The sequence below is a fragment of the Cheilinus undulatus genome, linkage group 19 (genome assembly GCF_018320785.1).
Source record: "Cheilinus undulatus linkage group 19, ASM1832078v1, whole genome shotgun sequence".
NCBI classification, from domain to species: Eukaryota; Metazoa; Chordata; class Actinopteri; order Labriformes; family Labridae; genus Cheilinus; species Cheilinus undulatus.
This window is the reverse complement of record NC_054883.1, coordinates 15,061,690-15,082,717: the sequence shown is the minus strand read 5'-3', so window position 1 is coordinate 15,082,717 and position 21,028 is coordinate 15,061,690. Positions and strand designations below refer to the sequence as shown.

The 21,028-nt window shown below is 39.0% G+C and overlaps 2 protein-coding genes across 8 annotated transcripts in view; one reads left to right on the top strand and one right to left on the bottom strand.

Annotated features, from left to right (window-relative positions):
- Positions 1–4,386, bottom strand: part of pip4k2aa (phosphatidylinositol-5-phosphate 4-kinase, type II, alpha a) — a 44,589-nt gene extending 40,203 nt beyond the window's left edge. For all 5 annotated transcript variants that reach the window (XM_041814712.1, XM_041814713.1, XM_041814714.1 and 2 more), the window contains exon 1: positions 3,351–4,386. In XM_041814712.1, the coding sequence (XP_041670646.1) occupies positions 3,351–3,491 (141 nt within the window). In that variant the 5' untranslated portion in view covers positions 3,492–4,386. The remainder of the gene's footprint in view (positions 1–3,350) is intronic.
- A 123-nt stretch (positions 4,387–4,509) lies between these two features.
- armc3 (armadillo repeat containing 3) lies at positions 4,510–20,617 on the top strand. Of its 3 annotated transcripts, none has more exons than XM_041814284.1 (18): positions 4,510–4,619; positions 6,482–6,537; positions 7,341–7,458; positions 8,299–8,424; positions 8,583–8,651; positions 8,737–8,909; positions 9,102–9,299; positions 9,445–9,628; positions 9,718–9,870; positions 9,951–10,059; positions 12,437–12,686; positions 12,855–12,991; positions 14,273–14,441; positions 14,653–14,750; positions 18,822–18,899; positions 18,997–19,182; positions 19,397–19,559; positions 19,658–20,617. In XM_041814284.1, exons 2-18 carry the CDS (start codon positions 6,490–6,492, stop codon positions 19,862–19,864), a joined length of 2,466 nt encoding a protein of 821 aa, XP_041670218.1. In that variant the 5' UTR covers positions 4,510–4,619; positions 6,482–6,489; the 3' UTR covers positions 19,865–20,617. The 3 variants fall into 3 exon arrangements, with proteins under 3 accessions (XP_041670218.1, XP_041670215.1, XP_041670216.1); XM_041814281.1 differs by having other exon boundaries at positions 8,734–8,909; positions 19,658–20,616; XM_041814282.1 differs by lacking the exon at positions 4,510–4,619 and adding an exon at positions 6,184–6,285 and having other exon boundaries at positions 8,734–8,909; positions 19,658–20,616.
- Positions 20,618–21,028: the final 411 nt, after the last annotated feature.

Here is a 21,028-nt window from a genome sequence, read left to right as displayed (position 1 = left end):
ATCCGTATAATGCTGTAATTGCAGATGAAAATAACAAATTCTTAAAATTCTACATGGAGACAAGGCTTTATGAAACACACATCTGAGTCTGAGAAGAGCTGTGGGCAGTACAAATTAGGCAGAAGCAGGTGCCTCCAAGAAAAGCCCTGATTAACTCTCTATTAGGTATGCTTATTCCAAGCTTTTTGTTTTTGACTAACAGACACAGTGGATAAGAGGGGTGGCGGCCAAATTTTGTATATTTGGATGGTATAACAGTAATAGTCATAATAATACAACATAATAGTTGAAGTGTATGTACGATGCCTAAGCAGGCTGTTTCTATTTGTGGGCTTTCCTCCGCTCATTTTTTTGCTGTGTTCTGTTACAGGTTGAGCTTACCTTTGCAAACTGTAAAGCAGCTTCCTACCAACACTTGTCAAAGCTGCAGCCTCCACACCGTCTGGCTATAACTCAGTGGCTTGTCTGACTGACCTAACGTGGAATGTCATTTTTATGCTGCCAAAGGTATCAGAAACAGAAACCTTATCAAGTGATGAGAAGAACAGCAGGAGAGGTAGCCTAAGGCATAAGAGGGATACGTGCTGGCGGCAGTCCTGTTCTAAGTTATGCAATCCAAGAGAACAGCTTGAGCATGTTGACTCTTGTCTGGAAGTGATGCCTGGATTGCAGTTCATCTGCAGAGCCGGCAGGTTGGGCCATAAAATGAAACATTCAGATATAAAGCAGAACAAAATAAATTATGTTTAGCTTAATCTAATCTGTGCAGCAATCCAACCACATCAGAAATTGAAAGTGTCTCTCCATCGAGAGAAATGCTTCATACATTTACATTTAAGGGACAGCGCTGTAATGTGATTAATTATCTAAATCACTGGTCATGCTGACATAACTGGTAAGGGGCTAATTTCAGTTAGCATTCAGACATTTTTCCCTACAGGCTCTTAAAAGTCATACAACATGCAGAGTACTGGTACACATAATTGTAACATTTAGAGTAGAGCTGGGCAATTAATCGAAAAATAATCAAAACCAACATTTAGAGCCTCTAACTGACATAAACCTGCTGTGTCAATTATTTCATTTTTTTCCCCCTAATATTTGTTTTAAAATTATACAACTATTTTCAGAACAAACAGAACAGGGAGTTGGGGGTGGGATAATTGTTAATAAATCAATTGAAGTAAAAAGTTCAATGAATCGTGATTTTGATTTTTGCCATAATCACCCACCCCTAATTTAAAGTAAAGCTATAACCTACTGAGGATACTCAGGCTGATCAGAGTGGTCTTACAATATTAATTTCAGACACAAATTCTACTTCAAAGACCATTTTCAATGGCTTTTCAAGTTCAAAAAACAGGCATAAAAACACTGACTTTTACCAAAAGCAGACTCTCAGATCCTATAAGATGTTACAGTCATACATCAATACAATACAAAAGAAAGAAAAGGTGGGTAGATGATCAATTGTTCTTGTGAAATAACTTAATTTGGGCACATCACAATACTGTGGGTTTTTGTGATTGACAATCGTCCATTGGGCCATAGTTATGATATGCACACGTGAACACCTTTGTCTTATTTTTATGGTTAATTTGTATTAAAAAAGCAGTTCAGACACATTCCGCACTCGTCGAGGTATTACAGTATTTGTCTGCAGTATTAGTTGTGTATTTTGTGTACTGTCCAATATTAAAGTCTAGCTAATATGTTACTTTTTATATCCAACAACAAAATCAGCCAAGCTGTGTTTACAAGGCAGCAATGTCCCTTTTTAAAGTGCATTACCAGGCACATTTCAAAGGTGAAAGATTAATCCAAACTGAAAAGCTGCAAGGAGGTAAAACATGTGTAACCTACCTTGGCCCCCAGGCTTAAGGTGACTGTAATCTATCAACAGACTGCATCTTAGATACAGAATAACAGCTTTGGCTCTTCAGCTATCCTGGCCTCACTTACATCATGCTATCTAAAGGCTGCTTAATCCACTAAACTGTCATGCTTTACACTAGGCCAAAAACGAATGCTAGTGTCAGCGTCAAACGCTGCCATTCAAAGTAATAAAACCCTCATTAATGTGCCCGTTACTTCCTAATCCCCATATTTTCTTGAACCTAAACAGGAATATGAAGTTAGATTAACATACTTCTGTAGTTTCAAAAGGAAGTATGGTTATGTGGAGAAGTATAATTTTCAAATCATTATGAAACAACAACAGCTCAAAAGAAGAAAATAATCAGTTCAAAAATTACTGGAGGATTGCAACACCATGAAGTATGTCAAAGGAAGCTTCTCTTTTGTCCCAAGAGGGCATGAGAAACTGCACCAATACAGAAATGATAATTAAAATGTGAAAAATATCAGACAATTTCTTACAGTCCAGGAATTAATTAGCCTGAAACCCTAAGAAAATCATTTTGAGTGATGTTTGTAAAGTGGTCATTTAATTACAAAGTTTTACTAACAGTTTGCCCCTTTATTTACCTTTGTAGGGCTCTGCATGAAACTGTTTTGAATAGATAGTACTTTTCCTCTTTTCTAAACCATTTGCTACTCCATGAGAATGATTTCAGAACATATAGATATTTTCACATAGGAATAAATGCTGCTGCTCTACTTACTGCACAGCTCCTCTGTTTACATTTACAGAAGCTCTATCCAAAACATTGGATAATATGTTCAGTACAAAGGGCTGACTTAACTGTTAGAACCACATTATGATTATTACTGCCAAACTGAGTAAAGGATGAAAGACAGGCCACATATGATATAATAAGATGACAAGAGCAAAGGCAGTGGTAAAGGGTTAAATACTACAAGTTTAGCACCAGAAACACTTATATGTTCTCTGCTAAGTGAGTCTACTACCTTTTTTAAGTGCAATATCACTGCAAATTTTCAGCAAAGGAAGAGAAAGGGGGCAGAGAGCAAAGATAAGCTGTCTTGCATGGGAAGGTCTGTTCTCTCATGACACAGGGCCCGGGGAGCTTATCCTACATGTGCACAACAGGAAGCCGAAGAAGGGTTTGCTGCTCTAAAAAACACACACTTACTTTAAGAACATTAACCAAAATCATGCAGCATTAACATCACGCAAATAGTTACTGTGCGCCTTACTAGGGCTAACATAACTAAAATTGTGCTGAGTCCAGCACATTTTTACAAATACAATGACATGCATTGACAGCACTATAGCCCACCGCTGGCCAGCTGTCATCTCGTATTTGTCAATCAAACTGCAATACCACAAAGGCTGATGGATGACAGCAAGGAAGGCTTAATGTGTCAAAAGGGTCGAGGGAGATAACTGTGGCTCATCATTATGGACATTAGATGATGTGACTCACCGAATGGTTGACTCCCCACATAAGCACGCTGAGCAGAGGGTCGCTGGCACGGAAGAGCTTCACTTTCTGAGCCACGAAGTGTTTTTTCTTCGTCTTCGTTTTGCTCGCAATAGCTGCGGCAATGCTGCTCGCCGAAGCCATCTTTTAAGCAAACTGGCTGTTTATTGCAGTCTGTGCGATAATCTTGACAGTGTCTTCCCTTGACGCTGGCACAGCGTCCACCAGCTCACGACTTAGTAATACCAATACTATTCATCTAGCCAGCTCGCAAATCAAAGTGCCCCAATTCTTTTCTTCATCCAACGTCCCACACAGCTTAGCTGACGCTATGGCCCGACCCCGACAAGGACTTATAAAAAACAATTTGTTAAAGCTAATACTGCTGCTCTCCTTCGCCGAACAGTCCTCCGCTTCCCTCAGCCCACATCATAAGTCACCTCTCTTCCTTCCTTGACGAATCTGGAGCTCTCCGCACCCCTGTGATGTGAGGACTCACTGAGCTGGCGTTAGCATAGCAGTGTAGCTTCCTAGCTAGCAAGCATCAACGATAAATTCAGTTAAATTACTAAACGTATGAAACTGGACAAATGCGAAGACCCGTTACAGATTACATACAACATATAAAGCAGCTTCAAAACAATTTATTAAAATTAACAGCAAATGATGACGTTTAGCTAACAAAAAGCTATTAACCACCAGCCAGCGTTAGTCCCTCCGACCTTTGCTAGCGAGCCAGCTATGAAACGTTAGCCAACCGACGGCAAAAGCAGAACCGAACTCCGCTTAGCAGCTAGTTACCATTAGCCTCCGAGCTAACTATTATCATTAGCTAGCAGCCCTTTACTAGCAAGCAGCTCAGCCCTCCTACGCGTTTGAGGTCAGTCCGTAAAGATGACAGGAATGTCATATTATGTCCTTCCCCCGTTTGAATTAAAATGCCGAGGAGCAGTTTTACCGACGTGAAAACAACGGGTGGTCGACTCCGTCTGCAGCACAGGGGCTCATGTGTGCTGCTGTCAACTGACAGCTCGACGGAGGGGAGGTGACAGCCTGCGCTTTGCAGTGCCTGCTGCGCTGATTCGCTGCAACCCCCTCCCTCCACTGGGTCTATTGCTACTTAACCATGCTTTTTAATAGCTCTCATAATCCTTTTATTTCGGTTCAAATTTGAATGTAATTTTTAGATACAATATCAAACGTTGTAATGGGCTCGGAAATCCTCTTTGACGGTAATAATAGTATTCAAGTGAGGACAACTGCCATTTTCAGGTAGGAGTATATAAATATGAGTGCGTGCGTGGGCGCGCCTGTTTGTATCTCGTGTAATAATGCATTAGCAGAAAAAAAAAACCTGTACATCATCCCAGCCATCCCCCATCCTTGGCTTGCTTTATTTTAGATTAATCTGGGGCTCATTTCAGGCAGCAAAGCGATGATGTCCCACACCACCAGAGGTAATGTCTTTAGAGGTCATTTGGTTTTTCTGGTGCATACTGTGCTGTTTCCACCGGCACATTGCTGTGTCAGTGCCTCTCAGAGCAGGAGGCGTCAGAGTGCTGATGCTGTAGAGAGCTCATTTATTTTATGACTCAAACATCACAGCAGAGACACATTTATCCCAATACTATTCCTGATATGCACAGGATAGATTCTTCTCTAATACACATAACACTGCACACATCATTCTCACACATTCTTTTGATATGAATTTCCTATTTCCTAGTCTATTTCAGCCACGTAAAAAGAAAAAAATATAGAAATATCAGGCAATACTACAACAGACCAATTTAAAAAAGTGGGATAAAGAGTCGAAACTATGAGAAAGTGTAGCTCAAAATTGTGACTATTTATCTCAGAATTTCGACGTTTTATATCATAATAAAGACTTTTTATCTCATAATCATGATTTACTATCTCATAATTTCGACTTTTTAAATCTCATAATTTTGACTTGCTTCCTCATAATAATGAATTACTATCTCTACTATCTCTACTATCTCTGTCTCAATATCTCAAAAATTTGACTTTAATCTCATGATTATGACTTTCTATCTCAAAAATACATTACTGTAACATAATTTCGACCTTCTATCTCATAATTATGATATACTCTCATAATTGTGTCTTTTATCTCAAAATTTCTGTCATAATTTCAACTTTTAATGTCATGGTTATGACTTACTTTCTCTAAAAATGATTTACTGACATAATTTCGATATTGTTAATCTCAAAATTTTGACTTTAATCTCGAAATTTTGATTTCCTTTCCCATAATTTCGACTTTCATCTCATATGACTTAGACTATCTCATAATAATGACTGACAATCTTACAATTTCGATTTGTGACGATCTCTCAATTTCAACTTTTTATCTAATTTTTATGACTTGCTATCTCATAATAATCAACTACTGTCCCATAATTTCTGCTCTTTATCTTATAATTTTGACCTAGTACCTCATAATAAGGCATTATCTCAGAAATTATCTCAGAGTTTGACTTTTATCTCATCATTTCAATTTAGATATTTTGGTTGGAATTGCCCAATTTTCTTTTTTTTCTTAAAATGGGTTTCCCTAGATTTAGCTGTTTTGCGTTATTGATTTTTCTTTTAACTCTTCATTGTTTGAGAGTTTTAAGTCACTATGATGAAGTGATGCTTGAGCCAAGGATTCCTATTTTGATCTACAGCAAATAAACAATGGCTTTATGAACTCGTAAACTGAAGCTTTTTTTTATATAATCAAACTCCGACCTAGAATAAAACCATCCCGTTTTATTTAGCCAGCAGCTATGAAGGAAAAACCTGAATTATCCTCACGTGACACCGGTTGCCTGGCACCGAAGTGTCAACATTCTCCCTGAAACACCAAACACAGGCTACAGCTCTCATGTTAATTATGAATTTAGAGCATTGTTCTTTAGTTTAAGAAAAGGTAAGCCATGATGACTGTTTAAGTGAACGTTTTTTGAAAGCGAACATTAGCTGGCTGCTTCATGACGAGCTACTTTGTCCCGTTAGCGTTGTCGTTGAGCTAGCATAGCTCTCATCATCTCTGCAGTTCAGATAGTATGTTTAGCCTTAAGAAGCATTGTAACTGCTCTGTTAGTAAAATGCTGATTTCTTTCTAGGTCACATAATGAGCAAGAAGGCGAAGAAAGAGACGGGAACACCGCACAAGGACACGGTGAGAAATTAGTTTATTTGATCCTTTATATTGATCATGAAGATTCTAGGTAACGGAGTTTTGATGACCAACACTTTTCTAGTGGACGAGACATAAAATCACGAATGATTTATTTATATTTATTTTTTACCAGGAAAGCCTCACTGAGATTACAAATCTCATTTACAAGTGTGTCCTGGCCAAGACAAGCAGCAGCACATTCACAGAGTTACAAACATGACATATTTAAACATAAAAACACTACAAAACACAGATCAACCAATCTTGAATCAGCAGATCAGAAAGTCATCAGTCAAAACATCTACATCCTGATGCATCTTCCTCCAATGCCTTGAATCTACTTTTAAAACAATTTAAAGAGACCAGCTCCCAAGACAGACATTTTCCTGCAGAAGATCCCTGGCTACAGGAGCAGTGTACCTGAACTCTTTTACCCATCTCAAGACTGACCTTGGGTACAGAGAACAAAAGTAAATCCTGTGACTGAGTCACAGAGCGAAGACTGGAGCTACCAGAACTTTTTACATAAATAAGATTACACAAGTATGATGGAAGCAGATTTGGTAAAGCCTTATTAATAAGGATATGCCAATGATTTACCCTGTGAGTGGACAAAGAAGGCCAACCAAGTTGATCAAACAGAGTACAATTGTAACCTGGTGCATTTTGACCCTGTTACACAATGATGAGTTAAGGACTTAAGGTTCGTTATAAACCTCAGTGCCCTATGGTACACAGTATGTAAAGATTTAAGGCATGAATAATAAAGCATTTACATCCCCATTTTCTCTTCACATTCATAGTTTGACCCTGTTCTCGTTGAGGGTAAAACCCCAGAAACTGTGGTTCTTCTGCTGAGCTCCACAGAGGAAGACATCCTCATCAAAGCATGTGAAGCAGTCCATACATATGCAGAAAAAGGTACTGTATGGTAGTGATTTTCAAAGTTTTTTTTGCCTACGGCACTCCTAAGATCGAGTAAAAATCTCAAAGCACCATCTCCATATTAATGCAAAATCTCCTCTTTAAAATGTCTTATTTGAATCTTCATTTGATGTTTAGTTGTAGTAATAATGCATGGTTGTATAAATTCAGAACACAACTAGACATTCCTTCACTATTATGGAACAACTGAAGCACACTAATACACTCTTAAATTTATGTTTTTGCAGTGCACATTTCAGCTGTATTTGCATTATTCACTCTTGTTGATTAAAGCAATCTGTGGTAGCAAATCCAACACTTTTTGCACCTGTTATTAGGCATTTTCACACCAAATTATCCAAAGTGGCGGTAGAAAATACGAGCAGTACCACAGAAAAATATTAGCTTTCTAAGACTTTGTCCAATTTATTAATATTTTAATGATAATGTGAGTTTTAGGACAGTATTATCGTGACAATGGTTATCTTAATCAGTGATCAGATCAAACATGTCATCACCTGTTGTACAAATTCCCAAGGCACACCATCACCGCTGTATGGTATGCCTACTTTGATCTCTTATACCCTACTTGTTATTTTTTACTCCTTAAAAGGAATACATTTGATATTGCCTTCATTTTAACTCACTGTACTATTCCCTAATGTTTGCACAAAGTACTGAAAAAATGTAGCTCAGAATCATACTTGCTTATTGAAATCCTATTCATTCCCATGCCATGTTTATCTTACCTACTTGATACAGTACAAATGCCCAGAGGCATCAAAGTCTGTTGCACCATGCCTTATTTTCATGTTCACTGTCTCCCCCTGTTGTTAGGAGATGAGAACAAAGTCTCTCTACTAGGACTTGGGGCACTGAAGCCTCTCTGCCAGCTCATCACTCACAACAACAAACTGGTCAGATGTAACGCCTTCATGGCCTTGGGCGTGATGGCCTCTAACAGTAAGTCACATGAAAATCAATGCAGACTGGCATTCTCTGTGTCTAGAGTTGCTAATTGGCTACAAAATTTTGTTTTGTTGACTTGCAGACTGATTTATTGCTGTGGAGTTGGCTAACTAAACCTGAGTGATTGATTTTGTCTTTCTTTTTATCAAAAGATGATGTGAAGAATGTTCTGAAAAAGATGGATGCCATTCCATCAATTATTGACAAACTGTCACTTGAAGGTGAGTAATTTGGATGGAAAGTATGTATTTACTGTAAGCTGCAATGCAACAAACAAAGGATGCAATTTCTCTCCTTTTTTAGAAGATGTAGTCATCCATGAGTTTGCAACGTTGTGCCTGGCTTGTCTGTCAGTGGATTCAATCTGTAAGGTCCAGATCTCACACAATAAGGGGCTGCCTCCTCTGATCCAGCTCCTGTCCAGTCCAGACCCAGACGTCCAGAAGAACTCTCTTGAGATCATCTACAACTTGGTTCAGGTAATTCAAGTTTAGCCAAAGATGGTTGCAATGCAAACAGCTTATCAGTCAAGACAAATTTAGATCACATTTATCATTATCTCAACAGCCACCAAATGCAGCACTGTATATTGTAAGATAAATGATAGTCTTTGATTAGATAATATTAAAGTGATTCTATCACCTTATATACTGTGTTAAACTCTGTATTAGAAGGACTACGAAGACCGCCTTAAAGTACATGAGCTGGGTGGGATCGCTCCACTTCTTGAACTGTTGAAATCGGACTTTCCTGTCATTCAGCATCTGGTTTTAAAGATTCTGCATAATGTCACAACTGATAAAGACTCACGGAAAACCTTCAGGGAGGAGCAAGGATTTGAGAAGCTCATGGATATACTCAGTAACATGGTATTTGTGCAACTTTTACTTTTGCACCATTAACTTGAGATAGTTTCCCCTAAATTGCCTCTTGTTTAAGACGACTAATGCTATTCCTGTCCTTAGGTCTGAGCCCGCTACGTTCTTTATTTCACATATATTTTTATTTGTACAGGAATGGAATGATCTTCATACTGAGGCCTTACAAGCCGTTTCTAACTGTCTGAGTGACAGTGAGAGTTTACATTTGATTCATGAAGTTGGAGGACTGACCAGGCTGATGGAGTTCATTCAAACTCCCAACACACCTGAAATCCAGTCCAGTGCTGTTAAATGCATCACCGGGATTGCTCAGAGCTGTGAGAACAACAGTTTTATCCTCACTCTCCAAATTTAAGGATACAGTATATGCACTCCTGACTTTGTTTGTGTTTTTCTCTGTGCTCAGCTGAGAATTGCAAGCTGCTTCATGAACAGAACATAGAGAAGGTTCTGGTAGAGCTTCTGTCTGCGCCTGATTTCAGCGTGAGGATATCTACTTGCCAAGCTGTGTCTGTCATGAGCCGCCACCCTGCTAGCAAAGACAGTTTCAAAGACTTGGGTGCTGCAAATAAACACAACCATTGTTATCAGCAATGATCAAAATGAACTGTTGGTGATTTGCATTTCCTTGTGTTTCAGGTGGCATCCGTGCAGTTGTACAGTTGCTGAAGAATGAGAATTTGAGTCTAAGACAGGCTGCAACCCAGGCCCTCTCCAGCCTTACAGATAACAGCCAGGTCAATGCATTGTGAGTGACAGTGAGCAATATATTGCTAACATTAAGTTAGATATAAACAGCTACAAAAAGAGGTATTAAAGCCCTTTACACATGCAAAAATTGCTTAAAATTAGCCCCAAATCATGTTGTGAGCTGCAGCCTTGTCCTAGTCAGCCCCAGGGTACATTTTTGAAGAAGCAGGGTGGAGCTGATGTGTCAACAACAGTTCATACTCAAGAAATTCACCATGAGTAAGTGGGAAATGGGTGATGTTTATACAGTGCAACCAGAATGTATCCCATGCAATCATTGTGCATTTATTGAAGGTGATTCATGCTATTTTCTGCTCAGCAGTACGAGCTCTACTCTTCCACTGGCACTGTTAATAGATCTAGTTAAATATAGCCCTGATTTAAATGCTCAGTATGCATATTCCGGTGTCACAAGGCTCTCAATCAAAACAATAACAAAAAATGATGAGTAGAGACGAGCTGCTCAGCTCTGTCCATCTCCCCAGTTACGTTTTGTTTTAGAATAAAGAATCTGTTCAAGAAAAATTGTGCTCTATAAGGTGTGAAAATAAACCAAAGTTTTTCTTTTCTGAATTAATTTCACCTAATGAGATAGAAAAGCTGTAAAAGTGGCCTTCCTGGTTAATGCTGTGAAAAATTCCAGAATTTTTTTCAAGTAGGTCACAGTGAAGTGTGGGGGCTCCACTTTTTTCCAGTTGATTCTGGGGTGAGGCAGGGGTACGTCTTAACCCGCGCTCTTCAGTACCTGTATGGACTGGATAATGGGGTGGGCAAAAGGAGCAGCGGACTGTGGAGTGCCATTTGGTGCTGTCCAGAACCCTGATCTGGACTTTGCTGATGATGCAAAGCCCAGCTAGAGACGGGCATTGCAAATTAGCTCAAGCTACAAATGCTGTTGTGTGTGGCAACTGTTTACTTGCTGTTACTTTTACTTGCTGTTTACAGCTTTGAGTAGTTTTTTTTTTAAATCCCTTCTTTTACTTTTACACATTTTGAGTGAAGTATTGTACTTGATTACATTTTAAAATTATCGAGTATTGAGTGAAAAAAAAAAAAAACAACTAAAATCCACGACAAGGACGTCAAAGATTTCAACTTTCAGCAACACTAAAATGACCAGTTGTTTGGCTGTCACAACACATGGCGGTCAGTACATGCACATAGCAGAGAATGATTCCAGATTTCTTCCCACTGTTGGATTCTACTTTAGATTAGGGCTTACCTTATAATAAACAACCCAGTTTGAGGTGCTTATTTAGGGCCCGAGCGAGGGCCCTATTGTATCTGTTGGTGTTCTTCGATGTTATTTTTCCAACACCTTGTGGCTTGTTTTGAGGCTTTCACATGCTTAAAAAGTCTGAATATCTTTCCCAAGGGGAAATTTTTGTGTTTTGGTGGAATTGTGCAAGTCCACTGCATATGGGCCCCACAGGGGCCAAGTGTGACTGGGTAAGAGTAACGTGTGAAAACTGGTACACATATGTATCAGATCTAGAAAAAATGAAAAGTCACCTGGGAACATCTACCGGAAACACAATACTAGCAGTTAAAGGTCATATTTTGACTGTTATTGGCTGCTTCGGGCAGCATCACTGTTGTCTCATCTCCACCTATAGATTTCATCAGATTGTCTCAATTCTGTTTGTGCTTATTTTAGACAAGCTGGAGATTTAAAGTTGTGCAAACTCTGAGTTTTCACAATAGGGCAGGGCTGGGAACAGGGCCCTTCAGTGCTGCTTTCATCTCTAGTTTCTTGTTGTTGTTGCACATTAAGAACAGGCCATATTTCACTTTGAAAGCCCCTCAGGTATTAAAAGTGGCTACTCAGTACTTTGAATACATTCTAAATGACTTACTTTTTACTTTTACCTGATTAGATTTAAAGACCAGTACTTTTGCTTCTACTTAGGTCAATTTTAACCAGTGTAACTGTACTTTTACTTGAGTACAACACTCCGGTACTTTTCCACCTCTGGCTGCATGTATAAAACATTGAATAATAAGTTAGCATTCCTTCCTCTGCACTGGTTCAAATATTCTATTCTTCATCTGTCTTGTGGTTCTATACCTCTGACTATCTCATTACCTCGCCTCTCTCCCTTTTATGCAGCTTTAAGTCATATTTTGTTCCCCAGACAAATCCTTCCTTTATGATCATCTGTTACTGTCTGACTTAATATTTCAGAATTGCTGACACTATCAGTTTTCAGGATATTGCCCCATCTATCCTTACTCTTGATATTTTCCACTGTCTCTTTCATATCTGCACCAAATAGTTGCCACAGCCGTATTACATAAAAGTTGGGTTGTATTCTATGCAGTAATCTGTGTATGTTTACAGTTAATTTCCACTCTGCTTCTTTGCGCTTTTCCAGTGCAGTGTACGAGGCAGGGGGCCTTGAGCTCCTTGTCCAGCAGCTCTGTGGAAGCTGTCCCAGGATGGTGGCCAACTCTGCAGCCACACTTGGCAACATGGCAGAACAAGAGGTCATCCGTTGCAGCATTTTGTCACGGGGCACCATACAGGCACTGGTGGAGCCACTGAAGTCGACAAATACGCAGGTCCTGATTAGCACAGTGCACTGCCTGGCAAGGTTGGCTTCTGACACAGAGGCAAGAGCACAGGTCCGAGTATAATGACTATTCTGTCTGCCCCTCATCTGTATGTTATTAAATTCATCAGTATTTAATCTAAAAAGCATTCTCCACGTCAACGTGTTTTCTTACAAATAGTTGATGAACATTATATAAGCTTCCCCTGAAGACTCAAAAGTCTCTCTCTTTTGTGAATAGCTACAAAGTGCTGGAGGCCTTCAGCCACTCGTCAGTTTGCTGCGCTCCTATCACAAGGAAGTATTACATAAGACATGCATGGTCATCAATATGTGTGTCAGCGATAAGGCCACAGCTGTGGAGATGTGCAAACTGGGGTAAGACACTTGAATGACATTTAACAGTGACAGCAGGGCATGAATCTTGGCTTTCAAAAGGAGGAACTGGAGGAGCATTGTTCAGTTGTGTTAAGGCACAGTGCAGTGTGTTGTTGCTAACATAGCATCCTTTTAAACAGCCACTAGATGGTAGTGTAGGACAGTATGATGTGTAGCCTTATAGGCTATATTCGCCTGAGAGCATGCATGTACATATACATTGGGACATAACTACACCATAGTAAAAAAGTTCTGCCATTAGAATTTTTAACATACTGGTCCAAAATTTCCATAAAAGATTGTTATTTGCTTGGGATGTCCGGAGAATTCATTTTGATTTTTTCAAGAGGAATTTTTCTTAAAAGATTGAGGGGGTAAGTGTGCATTGAATTGAATTGCTTGGAAAAAAAATCCAGAATTTTCCAGAGTTTTCAGAAAATGCATTTTTTTTTTAAATCTGTGAATATCTGGAAAAATGATTAGAAATTTTGGGGGAAATTTGTTTTGTGATTTGGGGGAATTTTCCTGAAAAGTTTCAGGAATTTTTTGGGAAAATTTATTTGTAGTTTTTGGGAAATTGATTGGAAATTTTGGGTGTAATTTGCTTTGTAATCTGGGGAAATATGCTTGAAACCTTTCAGGAATTTTCCTGGAATTTTTGGTGAAAATGTATTTGTTAATTTTTGGGAAATTGATCAGACATTTTTGGTAGTATTTGGTTTGTAATTTTTTGACAATTTTCCTGAACATTTTTATGGAGCTTTGGGCAAACATGTATTCTTATTTTTTGGGGGGAAATTGATTAGAAATTTTGGATTTAATTTGCTTTGTAATTTGGGGTAATTTCCTAAAAATTTTCAGAAATTTTATGTTTATATTTAGGCTTTTTCAGAAAGCATACTCAAAGATTTGGGGAATATTTTAGGACGTTAAAGCTTTTTTTTTTTACAGGGATTTTTATGAATTTATTATAAATTTGTGTTAATTTATGGATATTTTGGGGTATTTTTTTCATGTTTTTGGAATTGTCTGATTATTTTATAGGGAATTTCCACAGACCTCAAGATGCATTTAAAATGTTTTGTGTTGTACAGTTAGAAAACCCTGCTTTCCTAATAAGCTGACATCTTTTTTGATGAAAACAACTTCCTGGGTTTAGGATTAAACATAGCAGGTCCTACTTTCCCTTGTGTTCATGTCTGTGTTTAATTTTCTCTGTTTACCATCATATATGAATATGTGTATTTGTTTCTAATCCTGCTCTGTTAATGTGTGTTTTAGAGCCTTGGAGAGGCTTCAGGAAATCAACCAATCAGTGAATCGAAGGTGCAATCTCAGCGAGTTAGCCATGATCAGCCTGCTGAACTCCAACTTGTCTGTTAAATACAGCCTGACAGGACATCTGGCATCCACTGACATTATTACTGATGGCTTTTATGATAATGGGAAGGTGTATATTCCTTAAATTAAATGTCATTTTATGACATTTTATATGAAAGACTTGTTGACAAGACACAAACACATAATTTGATTTTTGAGACCTGAACTTGTCGCACCACCATGATACTTACATTTTTTTCTACTTCAAGAGAAAAATAAATCCTAGGACATTTTGAAATTCTGAGTTGAGCAGTAATCATGCTTTTCTTTGTTTTATTCAGGCTTCTGCAGGTCAGAGGATTCTCACTTTAGAGGAGCTGTCCATGCAGCCTATCACCCAGCACCACCCATCTATTGCTGTCAACACAACAGAAACAGAGTATGTTTTATGCTATTTTATAGAATTAGAGAAATTTGACAAAACCTGGTGGGAAATCATGTTTTCTATTTAGTTAACTTCCCATTCAAACCTGTGCTTTTTACATTTTGAGTAGAGTGAGAAACTTAAAGGCAAATAGAGTAGGAGCCGGGGCGGAGACTTGGCAGATTTCCTACACTACCAGCCAGTTTATTGTGCCTGTTACTATCACCTCCCCATGTCTACGCCAATCCAGTTCTACTCTCCCCTTATCCCCAGTTGCCTTGAATGTGCCCTGTTAGTGTGGCCTCACAGGGTAAGCAATCCCTTTTTAAGACAGCAACACTCTGAGTAAAAGAGCCTTTGTGCTTGGACTGATGGAGTCACACAGTCAAAAGTGCACATGCACAGATACCACGAACCATCATCCTGCTCATCATATGCATGCATGTTGACTGAGATACATGAGGACAAATGCAACCTACAACCTTACACGAGATTTCAGCATTTTGATGAATTAACAGAGAAGTGCCCCCTCAGGGTACCCCAGGTCCAGCCCGCTACTCTGTCAGCCTGAACACACCACATCTCAGGCATTTTTATGTTGAGTGTTATATAATCAATCCATTCTCCCATCAATGGCTCAGAGTCACCTAAAGTGAACTTTTGTATAAAGCATCCACTGTTATAGAACTTTTGGCTCTCTTAACTTAAACTATAATTTTTTTTTACCCAAAGAAGTTCAGATTTTGCTCATGTTTGTCTGTTAGTTATCTTAAGAACAAAGGAAATGTGATAGACAGATGAAACATGATGGTGATGCTCCAGAGATGTTGTAGTTGCACAGTTAAAATCTTTTAAAAAATAAAAGATCGTTGATTTCAGATATGTTTCATCTGTTTGTCAGAGGAATCTCTTTATGTAGCCTACTAGCATATGCTCAATGATAAGTTTTCAGCAGAGGCCTTAAAGGGGTGATCTAGAAAGTATACTTTGTTGACAAAAGTATTTTGGCCACTTGATGGTTACACCAACAGAGACTCTGATGACATTGTATTTAAATGCATGTTTTTGAATACGAAGTTGCCACCCTTTTGCAGCTCTAACAGCCTCCACTTTTGTTGGAAGGCTTGCCACAAGATTCTGGAGTGTTTCTGTGGACATGTGTTTCTGTAGAGCATTTATGAAGTCAGGCACGGATGTTGGATCATCCCAAAGGTGCTCAGTGGGGTTGAGGTCAAGGATCTGTGCGGGTCAGTCAAGTTCTTTCACACCAAACTCATTAAACCATGTCTTCATAGTCCTTCTTTGTGCTCTGGGGCACAGTCATGCTGGAATAGAAAAGGGCCTTCCCCAAACTTTTGCCACAAACTTGGAAGCATAGCATGTGAAAAATGTCTTGGTGTGGTGATGCATTAAGATTGACCTTCATCATAGATAAGGGGCAAAACAGTCCAATACCATTATCCCTCCTCCACTTAACCTCACAATTGTCACAATGGAGTCAGTTAGGTTACATTCTCCCAGTATAGGTGGGATTTACATCACTACATTCGATGCTTGACATTGGATTTGGCAATGTGAGGCTTGCATGCAGCTGCTAGGCCATGAAAACCCATTCATGAAGCTCCTTCTGCATGTTTTTTTGTCTTTGGATTGATGCCAGTGGAAATTCTTCAGCTTTGAAATCAATAGCACATCGCTGACTTTTGCATACCATGGGCCTAAGTGTTGACCCTACTCTGTGATTTAACATGGTCTTCCTCTTCATGGCTCAGTTGCTGTTGTTCCTAAACGCTTCCACTTTCTAATAGTATCACTTATGGTTAACTGAAGAATATATAGCAGGGATGAAATTTGACAAACCGTCTTATTGCAAAGGTGTCATCATCACAGACCTGGGCTTAAAGGGATATTTCGGGATTTTTGAAGTTGGGTCGCATGAGGTGCTTGACTATAGTAGTAGCGTTAGCCTCCGTTGACTTCCGTCTAATTTGATCCTGTTGTTATTACGAGCTCAGAGAGAGCTGGCGCATAGCGGCTGTAGATGGGAACATTATGTCCGTGTAAATTAACGAGTTTTATGAAAAAATGGGCTAAGAAAATATGTTGGCTCGCCTGTGCGCCGTGTCGAAAAAAAACACAGCGCTTCGTTTCTCTCCAAAATCCCCTCTGTGTCAGGTACTAATTTACGATGCAGCTTTCGCCATTTTGTATCCTTCCGCCTCCACACACTGTTCTGTTTACATTCGCCGGTCAGCTGTGTTCTACAGAAGTAATAACACAACATCAAGCTAAAACAAGGATAGCATGAGCGATTTCGACATGAGCGATGATGATGTGCCGTTTACAGTGGATACGAGAGGATATTTTTATTATGAACGGGAGTACACTGTAGAAGAACTTATACAGATGGATACAGACCGGACTTATACAGCAGACTGAAAGAGCGACCAGAGAACCTTCATTTGAAAGTCTGGAGCAGGAGAGATCCCAAGTTACATGGTGGTGTAGGTGTGAAAAATGCAAACCCATGTCAACCCACTCGGAGAGCTACTGTTGTGTGAGTGGGACTTAGTTGTGACACTTCTTCAGGACATTACAGAATCAGAGGATAGCGGCTCACAGACGCCTGCAGTCTGCATCACACTCCGTCCAGAATTCCCTATCTTACTAAACGCTGATGTTTTGTGGACCTTCTTCAAATTTCTGAAGATAAATTGGAAAAACAGACCCCGACCAGAAGGGATGAATGGAAATTTGTCATCTGGGTAAGCTTATGACTGATCGCCTTTTTTCCTCTAATGGCTGGTACAAGCTACAGTCGGCACAAAAATGCGCTGAAATTATATGTCATACAAGCCCACCCATTTCTGTGAAATACCACATATTTGGAGTTGACTGTAGGGCATCAGGAAGTTGTGCTTCGTGGCTTAGGCTTTGCAATGGAACTGCCTGTAAATGTGCGAGTGTTTGGTTGTGTGTTTTAAATGTTTATATCGGTAAACAGTGCTTACCTGAATTGTAGGTACAGCTGGGCTCTTCAACCTATGCTTGTGTTTTGGTAGTCCTTTTAAATAGTCCTGCTTGGTAAAATTGGCTCTGCAATAAACTTTTCAGTGCAGAAGGTGGGGTGTTTATATCCATATTAAAGCCAAAGTTGGCGAAGACCGATGTCACGTAGCGGAATACGGTGAAATCTGTATGGTGTTCAGGAGGTGTGCTTTTTTAAAAAGCCTAGATAAATGCAAGTACGCGGCATCTTCTGAATCTGCAAAAAACTGAATAAAAAAAGCTCACAACGCGTTGTAGTAACTGATGCTTGACCCCGCTACACAGCAGACCCACACAGCTGACCAGCAGATGTAAACAGAACACAGTGTGTGTAGGCGGAAGGATACAAAATGTCGAAAGCTGCATCATAAATTAGTACTTGACACAGAGGGGGTTTTGGGGAGAAATGAAGCGCTGTGTTTTTTTTTCAACACAGCGCACAGGCGAGCCATCATATTTTCTTGGCCCATTTTTTCGCGAAACTCGTTAATTTACGCGGACAAAACGCTCCCATCTACAGCCACTATGCGCCAGCTCTCTCTGAGCTCATAATAACAACAGGATCAAATTAGACGGAAATCAACGGAGGCTAATGCTACTACTATAGTCAAGCACCTCATGCGACCCAACTTCAAAAATCCCGAAATATCCCTTTAAAGTCACTGAGCTCTCCAGAATGACCCATTTAGGATCACAAATGTTTGCAAATGGAGACTGCATAGCTAGGAGTTCATTTTATACACCTGTGGCAACAGGTCTGATCAAAACACCTGATTTCAGTATTAAACAGGTGTGTCCAAATATTTTTGTTCATGTGAGTTTACATGGACACAAATGATCAGAATATAAACCTGAGCAGGATAAAGAAGCTCCATGTAAATAGGGGCTAGAAAATTTTGATCATACACTTTTGCCACACTGCCTTTTTAGACAGTAAAAATGTATAACATAGAAGGCTAAAAACTGCCTTGATATAAAGAAAGGATTTTTGTGCTAAGTTTAGTTATATAAACTACAATTTATGTTTACCTGTGGCAGAGAGGATGTATCAGAAGAGAGGCAGAGTAATACGTCAGAAAGAGACACCAACAGCAAGACAGACTACAGGACACCTAGGTGAGGATTTATACACATGACAGAGATGCAATCTGAATTTGAAGTATATGGTGTTCAAATCTTTATCAATGGTATGAATTACTCCCTCTGTCTACAGGAAGAAGAAAGCAGATGACAGACAGAAAGAGGATGGTGGGCAGAAAGAGGAGACCCAGCCCCAGACTCCTGCAGAGAAACCATGGAAAATGATGGATGACGAATCGTTACAGATTCTAATTAAAAAGGCTAAAGAATCCATCCTCCCTTTAAATAATGAACGAGAGCAATATGCTGCTTTGGCCAGGTAACAGATTTATGCAGCTGACACACAACAAAAATGCAGTGGTATCGCTACAAAATGTGTAGAACTGTTCTCAAATCCTTAACATGAATGTCCTGAATCTGTATGTTGTCACATTCAAATAATGTGTCAAAAAAGGACTGACTTAGAGAGACAATGCTGCAAATACTGTTTTTTTCCTCATACTTTTTTTTGCTGCATGGATTTTTGTTTTCAGGTTAGTCAGCACAGCCATGGGAGGAGAAGTCAAAATGGAAAACTTGCATGAATTCTCATGGGTGCTGCACATCAGCAAGCTGAAGTTTAAACTCCAGTCTAATGTTGTCCCCATTGGTCTCATCAAAAAGGGATTCTATCGCCATAGAGCACTACTCTTCAAGGTACCACACAGTATCATCAGCTTACTTTGTTCCTGCGGTCTAAAAATGTCACCTTCATCTCCTGATAACAACATTCTCTTCCATCTAAAACTTTGCAGTGTCTTGCTGATTGCATTGGACTGAGCTGCACACTCGTTCGGGGTGAGTACAACCGGGCTTGGAACGAGGTCCTTCTCTTTGATGGGAGTCTGTCCAGCAACAGATGCTCTTCACAGCCCAGCCGCTACATCGTAGACCTCATCCACCAGCCTGGAAATCTGTTAAAGGCCAACAGCCCTGCTGCTGAGCAATACCAGACTATATAGACCAACAGTGCAGTGCAAAAATACTGTAGTCCATACTGCTAAGAGCAGGTATTTCACTGAGCTGTATTATAGATCATATACTAATGTGTATTTCCTTTATGGCAGATTAATAAAGCTCCTGTGAGGAATTGTTTTGGTCAATTTTAGCACCACTGTGGACAAAGCAGTAAATTGTATCTACCTGTTAATCTTAATATGTGTAGGTAGAGTTTATTCTTTTTCTCAGTCAACTATATCACTCATTTTGAAAATTTGCAGATTAAAATTTAAGATGCTTTTTCTTGAGCGTACTGTAAATAATCTTGTCTAACACCTACTCTTGGAATTACAGGTGTATAAAACTACCATATTAAACTCTTGTTTTGTAATTTTAGTCTGATCCATAACTGGCCAAAAACTCCTCAGATGAACTTTAAATAATCAGTTAATATTTCAGTGTATATCTTTGCCATATTGAAATACTCTTCATCAGTTCAGTCCTTTTCAGTGTCATCATGCTGAATTTGCTCCTTGTTTTTATTTTATTTTTCATAAATTTTGAGGATAAGAGGAACCATTTGGCTGTTGGATATACTTTAAATAATATTTGCAAATGAACCAGAAAAAATATGAAGCTTTATCATTTCCTAGTGCTAATTAATGTTTTTATGAAAAAAATTAACATGAAATATGTCAACTGCTTTTCCCAAGATGATTTTGGTGGGGGACAGAATATACTTTATTAAGTATACTAAATTATTTAATTGATCTTTAATAAAGCAACTTTTACATTGAAAATCCAGGAGTAAGTTACTTGAACGTATTTTTTTTTTGCCAAATAATATTAACACAGTCTAGATTATCTATCATTGTTTGAAAACCAATCAACCTTGACTAAAGAGAAAATATGCCAACATGTGTTTAAAGTGATTTCCTGCCAGTAAAATGTATTTATCAATTATTTAACCAATCCAGTATTTAGGTAACTAATTGTCAGATGTCAGATTTATCCTTATCTCTCTTCCCTAAAGAGGTTTCACAGTGTTGTAACTGTAGCCTGTTGGGGTCAATCAATAAAACTCCAGCAGCTGCTCTTTACTTCTTATTTCAGCTGAGAGCAAATCCTTATAAAGCTCATTTAATTTTTTCACAACATGATTTACCATGGAAAACACTGAATGACTT

Bases quoted from the DNA above. Each gene is read 5' to 3' on its own strand.
- armc3 (XM_041814281.1), top strand. From the start codon at position 6,490: ATGAGCAAGAAGGCGAAGAAAGAGACGGGAACACCGCACAAGGACACG. The intron at 6,538-7,340 runs GTGAGAAATTAG...TCACATTCATAG, and splicing joins GAACACCGCACAAGGACACG to TTTGACCCTGTTCTCGTTGA. The intron at 18,900-18,996 runs GTGAGGATTTAT...CTCTGTCTACAG, and splicing joins ACAGACTACAGGACACCTAG to GAAGAAGAAAGCAGATGACA.